This window comes from Octopus bimaculoides, chromosome 3 (assembly GCF_046866305.1).
Source record: "Octopus bimaculoides isolate indiv1 chromosome 3, ASM4686630v1, whole genome shotgun sequence".
Taxonomy (NCBI): domain Eukaryota; kingdom Metazoa; phylum Mollusca; class Cephalopoda; order Octopoda; family Octopodidae; genus Octopus; species Octopus bimaculoides.
Window position 1 is genome coordinate 131,884,925 of NC_142930.1, and position 9,761 is coordinate 131,894,685.

The 9,761-nt window shown below is 38.4% G+C and overlaps 1 protein-coding gene across 1 annotated transcript; it reads left to right on the forward strand.

Moving 5' to 3' along the window:
• Positions 1-173: 173 nt before the first annotated feature.
• Positions 174-5,697, forward strand: LOC106875869 (uncharacterized). The gene is given in 3 exon segments (XM_089348413.1): positions 174-333; positions 796-1,269; positions 1,271-5,697. Coding segments are annotated over 3 exon segments (1,407 nt in total). The 3' UTR covers positions 2,044-5,697.
• The last annotated feature ends 4,064 nt before the right edge of the window (positions 5,698-9,761 follow it).

Consider the following 9,761-nt stretch of genomic DNA (forward strand, 5'->3'; position numbering starts at 1 on the left):
GTTCCATTTCCAACCAATTTAAGATGAAATACTGATGTATTATTTCCGTTGCTCGAAAAGATTGGATGACGTTTCAAACACGTGAGCAACATAGATTTCTTTAATATAAATTGATACAAATACTTAAAATTAGACGGAATTCAATGAACAGACAAATGGGCTTAATGCGAAAAATGCCAATACTTTCGGTCGATTCCGATTTTACGATTTGTCCAATTTGCAAAGGAGAATACAATGAACCAAAAGCTTTGTCCTGTCTACATACGTTTTGTGAAGATTGTCTTCAGGACGATATAAATCGTTGCCAGCAACGTTCTGAACGGGTTATCACTGGTTTTCCATGTTACGTATGTCGAAAACATATAGCCCCACCTGATGTTGATATAGCCGTTTGTGAGTGGGCTAAATATTTCGTTACTAATTTTACGTTAGAAAGTTGCTGGCCGAAGACAAAGATTGTTGCGATGTAAGTTGTCAAAGTCATAAAAATTTAAGCAAGCTGCATGTAACAAAACGGGTTTCTAGTTGTCAGGAAAATGTAAGTGACGACTGTAATGATTCCCGTGAAATAATTAGTAAATCATGCGATACAAGGAAGCTTAGTAGGCAAAGTACTGACATTTGCCACATCCACGTCAATGAATTCTTGAAATTGTTTTGTGACAGTTGTGATGAACTTGTGTGCAATACTTGTTACGTGCAACGACATCGAAAATGTAGTCGAGTGTTGTCACTGGAAGATACAACAGAAGTAAAAGAAGAGACCTTAAAATTAAAGCAAGACCTAGAAATAAGGAGAAAAGAAGCTGAAACATTTGTTTGTGATATCCTGCACCCAAAAGAACGCTGCTGTGGAGCAAAAGGATCAAATATTGAAAGAAATTCGAAGCGCTCGCCAGTCGATGGAAAAACTGCTTCTAGAAAAAGAAAAACTTTCCATTGAAAACCTAGATAAGATATATTCATTAGAAGCCGAAAGTCTGGACAAACTCCTCGCAAAAGGAGAAGACCTTTTGGATTCATTATGTACCTCAATCGAATACATTTGCTCATGCGAAAACAATCGCAATCTCAGTTTTATTGGGGTTCATAAAAACGTTAAGTCTACAGTTTCTAATCTCTGGGAGCCAAACAATACAACTAAAAGAATAGACTTAACAGGACAATTACATTTGTCCCCAATTCGAATTTTATTTACTGTTTTCGTAAATTGCAAGAAAAGTCGATGGAGAATGTATTCTTTCTGCAAGCAACCGCCCCCGTGTTCCAAATATATTTGACAGATGTTTAAATATGGCAGATAAAGACGATGTCCTCACTAAGTGGATATTTACATTGCCATTTTCTCAGTCGGAAGCAACTTCCTCAAAACCTGCAACTAAGATGGTGTCTAAAGTGATGGAATTCTCGGCTAAAGTAGAATCGGAGAGACAATGTCAGATAGACGATTTCGTTCTGTTATCAGACGGTAATTTACTCTTAACTGATTGGATGAATGAGAAAGTAAAGAAATTCAATAAAAACGGTGAACTGTTAGGCGAGTTAGCGATTAGCTCTTGGCCATGTCGGATAAGTAATTTAACAGAGGATCAAGTAGTAATTACCTTACCACGTACAAGAGAAATCGCATATCTTTACCATAATGGAATTCTGGAACTCGATAAAATAATGACTGAATATCGCTACTACGGAGTAGCGGCGCTTGAAAACAGTCTGATAGCTTGCTCTAGTTACTTACCACCGAAAATCGATCTCCTGTCCAAGCAAGGTGAAATAATATCGTCAATTACCAATGAAGTGTTAGAGAAACCGATTCTACTCTGGCCTCATTACTTGACTGCTACCAAAACCGGCGACTTGGTGATCTCTGATTTTTGCAAGAAATGTGTAATATGTATTGATGTAAAAACCGTGAAAGTTAAATTTATTTATAAATCGAGCAGAATGAAAGTGTTTTGTCCTTGTGGCATCGATGTCGGAGATGACGGTTGCATTTATGTTGCAGATTCAAAGGAGAACAAAATTTACAAGTTTTCCAATTGACGGTGATATTATAAATTTATTCTTGACTCCAAACGATGGTTCTAAACATATGGGATTAACCGTCTGTGATAGTAGGGCCGTCATCATATCCGGAGAAACGCCATCAGATTCTCTTAAAACCTACCTGTTGTGATTTACCATTTTTAATTTATTTGAACAGCTTTCTGTACAAAGCATCTTTACGTTCTAATATAACTAAACTGAATATTTAAAGAAATTGTTTATCAGCCTGAAACCATTCCTAGTTGTGTAAGTGATTATTTCCATGACAATACACACCTCGTAAAAACTTAATCTTTGATTATAACTGTAGATTTCGGTAAGTGCTTATTTACGCAAACATTATTCTACGGTCAGAGGAAATCCATCTTAGAGGTCTGTCTTAAGTAACTAAAGGTTTGTCATAGGCTCTAACCTTACTTGCCCGGTTCTGAAAGTACCGTGCTGTTATTTTGTTCATATTCTAATTGAATAGATTGTCACCAGCCAATTTTACCATATTGAACCAAGGTAGAGTATCTAAAATAATTTAGATTAATTTAAATTTGAAATCTACTCCTTACGCAGTCTTCCAAATTTCAGTATTTGAGTGTCAGTATTTAACTGTCAAGTTTCGTCGTTAGCTATTTCGGGAAAAATTCCTCACTTAGGGAATGGTTACTCTTGCAGAATCTTGATTCTCAGATTCGCTGATAAACAATTTATAAATTTATGAAAGTCTTCTGAAAAGTTGTTGTTTTTTTTATTTATTTATTTTTTTTTTTTTTAAAGCTTACTTCTAGTCCCTAACCTTGTTACTGTCGTGTTAATATTTGAGAATGAATGGCCTTCGTTAATTTGTTTTTTGTCCTGAAGAAATAACGAAAACCTTGAATTTTGTGAGGTGTTTGCTAATTGTACAGATCTTCAGTTATCTCGATTAAACTCCAGAAATTCTTCAAAAATGTTATACCATTTACATGGTAAAAATATTTTGTAACATTTGTTCTATCTTCGTACTTTTTTTTTTTTTTTTTTTTTTTTTTGTTAATTCCAATTATTGTCTTAGTTTCTAATGAAACCTGTTTCCCCACATTCTTGATAGAGGAATATTTATTTTTATCTTTCAATTTTGAGTTTATCATTTGAGTATTAAAAAAAAAATTGGCTACACTCAATCTGTTTAAATGATCCAGTGAAGGTGCGTAGTTTGGTGGTTAGGATATTCAGCTAACGATCGTAAGGCCGTGAGTTCGATGTATTGCAGCGCATTGTATTCTTGACAAATACACTTTATATCGCGTTGCTTCAGTGCACTCAAAATGAAAGGTACTTAGATTTCAAAGGCCCAGCTTTGTCATATCACAAAGAACCTCCCTGAGAACTACGCTACGGGTACGTGTATCTGGAGTGTTCAACCACTTGTACGTTAATTTCACGAGCACGCTGTTCCATTGATCTGTCAACTGGAACGCTCGTCGTCGTAACAGTCCAAGTTTTCACGACCACGCTTCCGACCATTTTTTTTTTTCTCGGGTGTAAAAAAAATTTGAAATTAGTGTTAAATTATATCTTTTGCCAAGGAAACTTTTAAATAATTTTCTTAGGAACCTTTCACAAGACTCGCTGCGTCATTTACTGTTAGATATTTAAGGTGATGAATGAACGGAATATATTGTTCACTACTATCTTAGCCAAAGACCCGGCTTGTTTTTAGTGTTGCATTGTTTAAAAGGAACCTTAATTATTTCTGTTTATCTTAACTTTGTCGTGCAAAGACAAAGAAGGGGGGGGGGGGGCTAAAAAATTCGGCTGGAATATCATACGGGAAGAATGGCTTCCTGCCCGGATTTTTTTCTAAAGTAGAATTAAGGATGGAAATGTTGGCGTTTTAAGCTTTCTAAAAGCGGCTTTGAATTTAATTTGACTAAATGTAAGAATATCGTATTAAATATTAATTCTGTCGGTAAACTTTTGAATAAAAATATTTTCATTAATGGTTATTCGTTGCATAATTTTGGTTCGGTTGTTTATACTGTTTAATAAAAAAAAAATTCCTGATTTAAACGCAGCAATTTTTTTTTTTTTTTTGTATCTTCGCCTTCAAATCGACATTTATGAATAAACTGTTTACATCAAATTGTCAATGGCGAAGTTCTAAAGCTTCAAGAGCATTCTAAAAGTGATTAGGGTTATTTATATCCTTTACGAAGGTTGTCTTCACACCTAAAGCTACTTGAATTTTTGAGTTACGGTGCATTAAAAGCTAACACATAGGGTAGCACATTTACTGGATGTTAACTGCCAAACCTGTTGAACAGAGATTTCATTGTTTGCATTCCATGTCAAACTAGGTTGGGTTTTTCTCAAGCAACTCTGAATAAACATTGCGCAACAATTCGCTTTTGAATATTTTATTGCTGTATAGAATCTGAAAACAGTCAATTGTACGAACCAAAATTTGTCATTAGCATATCAGGGAATACAAACTTAATCTTTTTGTAACCAAGATCTTATCAACTTGCGTTGCTTTAACCCTCATTCATTCATTCCTCAATGACCCAGGTGAACAAGGATTAAATATGTTCCAGCCGTGGCCATCTCGTCTTTTTAATCTTGGTGTATCTATAACTATATTATCCAATATAGCCCCCACTTTTTTCTATGGCTTGATTCTTGGGGCATTTTGGCCACTCGTGATAAGCGCTCCTGCAGAGAAGGATTGTGCAACCTTTCAATAGAGTGGCTAAGTGTCAGTGCTTAACTTGCCTAAATGCATCCATGCCAAGAAATATCTTTAATTTTGCAAATTCATGTAATATTTAGTTACTGTTTTAGTTTTAAGACTCCCCCCCCCCCTTCTTCCCAAATGGGGCTGCTTAGATTTCGTCAGCGCACGATTTCTTATTTGAATATAAGCAAGGGCTGAATCGCTCATGATGGGTATTCCTCAATCGACCCATCTTTGTTCTTAGTTTCTTTCTCCTCTGCCTCCAATATTTATAAAACTACTTAAAATCTTAGGATTGTTTAAGCACCAGAACATCCTTGATCGAGTAGGTCTGTAATCGAGAGCATTTCAGCTGTGATTCTCTTTATTTTAGCAATCACCATCTTTTCCAAACATTATTTCAAATGGTTGCGCATTTCTTTTTGTCGTCCGTGAATGTTGCCATTTTTAGCAATTAGCTAAAAATATTCGTCGCTATTTTTATTATGCGCTAAAAGTGGTAACATCTATTCGTTAGCGGGGAAGATTCACTTTTCAAAATGAAGTGGTTCTGTTGAGAGTTAGGATGTACATCTGTACAATCATTGCCCCTGTAAGAAATATAAATTGTGCCAAAAGTCTGTTAGGCTGCAGTCACGGCTATTACACCAACTGTATTTTTATATTTCGGAATCTTTTTTTTTCCTTCCCTATTTGGCTATTAGTATGATTATCCGAATGATTATCCATGTTTTTGTTTTGCCCCAGGTTAGCTCTATATTTAAAAAGCATTCCAGCCGTGACCATACCAACTTGTTTTTGAGATGTGTATCTCTGATCACATCATGCAATTTTTTTTATTAAATATACTTGAAGGCAATTTGGTGATTATTTGTAGCAGGTCGTGTATAAATTAGCTGGGAATGGCCTTCGGTACAGTCTCGCACTCGTTGGTGTATGCGGGACTGCGGAGACTTGGGTTCCACGAGCAAGTTATAGCGCTCGTGGAGGGGATCTCTGAAGGAAGTACTATCAGATTCTCAGTCGGTGGGCAAGTCAGTGAACCCATTGAGATTCGCCGGGGTGTTAGGCAAGGGGATGCGTTCTCACCGATCCTCTTCAACATCGCAACCAACCCGCTGTTAGATGTGTTATAGGGCAGCGGGGAGTTGCGTGCTGAGGGGATCCGAGTGGATGGAATCGCGTACGCGGTCGACTTGGTCTTAGTCGCTGTGTCGCGCGGTGGTCTCCAGGCTCTTATTGATAGATGCTTGGAGTTCTACCTCGCAGTCGGACTGGGACTTAATGTCGGTAAGTGTGCGTGGTTCTCCATCCGTCGATGGTGTCGCTTTAAAAGAAGTAAAACCGGAGGAGAGGATATCCTACCTAGGTCTTAATGTTCCCACGTGGAATTTGAACTCTAGTCGGGAATTTTCTTTAGATTCAGTGGAGCAGGTGTCACTGGACATCAATAAGATATGCAGGGCTCCGCTGAAACCCCGACAGAAATTCCTCTTGCTGCAGCAATATTATCTGCCGAGACTTCCTCTTCCTTCCTGTATTGCAGCCGGCGTGATGGCGGGTTAAGTCTTCATCAGATGGTGAGACTAATACCTAAATGCGTCATCCGCCGTAACCTTCGCTTACTGACTTCTGGCTGGTGCACTGCCATAGATGGGCGGCCCAGCTGGTTCATGGTGCTTGTGCGGCGGCGTACCGTGGGGATGCAATTGGTAGTAGTTGGATAAATAGGCCGGCTAGGATTACGGAAGGGTGTTACTTGGGTCTTCTCAAGGTTCGCCCCAATGTATATCCTACCCGAGAAACTCTGACACGTGGGTCCCGAGGGGAGTCTGTGGTGCTCTTAAAAGACTACGACTCGCCAGGCACAACGAAATATGTAGCCTTGTAGCGAAAGAAGCTGTTGACTACGGTTGGAGTGTCAATGTGGAGCCTTCTTACATTGTAGGAAGCTCCAGGCTGATTCCAGACTTAGTCTTTAGCCGTCCGGAGAAGGTAGTAGTCATCGATGTGACCGTCCGATTGGAGCAAGGAGATGCCTTGGGAGAGACATCTCTTGGGAAAATGCACAAGTACCGGCTTGCTCATACAATTGGTGTTACAGGAGTTTGATCGGCCGGTGGAGGTGCATGGACTCCCAATCGGTGCCTGTGGTGCCTGGTGCCGGCCTGCGAGTGTGGCTAATGACGAGGCATAAGTGGGACCACCTACTATAAAAATAGGCAAAAGGACAAAAAGTCTGTTATAACTAGCGAAATGCCTCGTCATCTGGAGTGGGATTGCCAGTTTGTTAGCTGTGTTGCTATATCCAAGCTGTGTTGCTACTGGTTATCCTTTCTGGGATAACACCCTAGCTACTGCAATCAAGGATACATCTACAGTGAGAGTGCTCATCTCAATTGAGTACGGTTGCAAAACTGGAGTCTTCGAAAGATGAGTGATAAGCATACGGAAGGCTTTATCTTGCTTTTTACTTAAATTCTTTAGATCTAGCTGATGAGTGGTCCTATTTTTTCAGCATATGCTGGGACACATCTGTAGTAATTCGCCAGAACCAATATTTTGTCAATATCTTCTTTCGATTTTGGTATTTGTCTGTCCTTTTAGTTTTGCTACCAATTCCTGGGATGGAGAATTACCCTCTTCAGATATGTTCATTTGCAAGAAAGTCAAATTTCTTCTGCTGCCAGTCGGTGTATATCGTTGCTAGTAGGATCCCAAACAGGTCTGGTATCCTGTAAAAGAATTCACGGCGCAGATCATCCAGACCCAGCGATTTTCCCCCGACGCAGCCCGACATGGCCTCTTCTCCGCAGCTAAGATCGGCTCTTCACAGCACTCCACCTCTTGCACCGAGAGTCGCAGCAGGCCAACGAGGAAGTTTGAAAAGTTCATCCTACGTTCTGACTCTCCACTCGTCCCAAATAGCTGGGCAAAATACTGGTGAAGAACCTCAAACATTTTATCGGGTTCGTTTATTGTGCACCCATTTTGGTCGACCAACGACTTATGGTGGCCTTGTTGCCAGTGTGGCTTGTGGGGTATCCTTCATTAAATTAAGGTACAGATGTTTTATGAAAGCTATAGAATGAAACAGCTTTGGTCTGTGATAATTCTGAGGAATCGTTACTCACTAGCCCGATTTCTGTTAGTCTGCTGTATATTTCAGCGTAATTTGGTGGTTTACTTGAGCATTTAGCTTCTCTTTCCAGTAAGTAGGCACATTATGCACCCTTTATTGTAGTTATATTTAATTAGAAATTTTATATATATAATTATAAGATGAAAGGATAAAGGTGTAGGAAGAAAGTTAACTTCAAGCAATCCGTAGTAAATATAAAAAAACAACTTTCAGGGACAATAGTGGTTTATTGAGATGGAAAGTTGTGGATTTTTTTCATATCGAGTTACAATAAATTGGGAAAAGTTCTTTTTATATTTCACGGTAGGCAACCAGGTAGGCACATATTCTGATTGAATCTTCCATGTGTTAACACGTACCTCCTTGTGACAATGTAGACTTTCATTGAATCAAGATATCCTTGGTCTGCAGAGTAGCCTGCGGTATACACCTCGCTTAGATATTTACCTCTTCCGGGGTTCCGCTCGATATGAAACATATGTAGCCTGGATCTTACCTACTCCACTACTTAACTTTGTGTGTGTGTGTGTGTGTGTGTGTGTGTGGAGGGGGGGGGGGGGGTATGTTGGTGCAGATAGGAAAAATAGAACGCAAAATATGAGTGTATATATAGTCGTGTAATTTATAAATAGAAAAAATGCTATTTAAAACTATTCTAGCGATATAATCAGGTCTTTCACATCTGATATAACCAACACTATAATGCATAATTTAACACCCCCGTTCTCAACTGTAGCTTTTTTTAAAAATCCTGTACCATAACTGCGCAGTTAAAATTAGTATGAAGTGCATTGATTTAACGGCCAAATTTGATTATAATTAAGCCGAAATCAAGAGACAAAACTACTTTCCCAGATACATGGTAATGTTAAATATTTATAGAAAGCGAAAAGAATACTTAATTTTTCTTTGAAGAAAAAAATAATTAAATTCTATTGTTGATATTCTGAAAGGAATTAAGTTTTCTCAAATGCAGATTGCTGGTCAGACAGGTTTTGGAAATAGGAACTTATTAATAGACTGGATTTCTGTATTTTAAGCAGGTGATGTATAAATATTAACTTCTAAACAATGGACTTGCTGAAAGAAATTCGACTTCTATTATTTCAGCAACTGTAAATCCCCGACTGATATAAACGAATGTTTGGGACTAACAAAAGCGTTGACTATGAACCTTGTACCACGTGTTTATGCTACTAATGTCAGTAGCTAAGCACAGTGGCCATGAGATAGACGACTTGGGAAAATAAATGCGGTCAAAAACGTAGCAGCCATTTTCTTTCATTTTCTGTTTTACTGCGTGTTTAGTATAACTAGAAATCTGGTAGCCATTAAAATATCTCTTTCATTTTAACTATAAGTTATCAACTTCAGTGAATAAAAGCATCTATCCTCAAAAACATGCCATCCCCGGTCGTCTGGTCATTTTAAGAGTGTCTAGGACTATGTTATATAATATATTGTTTGTTTAAAACGTTGGGATTTAATTTGAAGGAGATTTGGTTGTTTCTTTTTTCTAGCAGCTCGAGTGGCCATGTAAAGCGGTGGTCTCCAATCTTTTTTGCACAATGGTAAGTTTTATGCAAGACAGTTATTTTCCACGGACCGTAGCGCAAAGTGCAATTATATATAATTTAATTATCACACACACACACACACACACACACATATGTATATATATTGGTTTCCAGCAATTTCATGGGAGGGTGTAAGTTGTTTTCATCAGAAAGGGTGAAAGATAAAGTTTCAAAACGAGAAGGTGGACGAAATGCCGCTAAGCATTTTGCCCGGCATGTTAACGATTCTGCCAGCTCACCGCCTTAAGGTAAAGACCCACTTCGATCATGAATGACCACGGGATTGCAC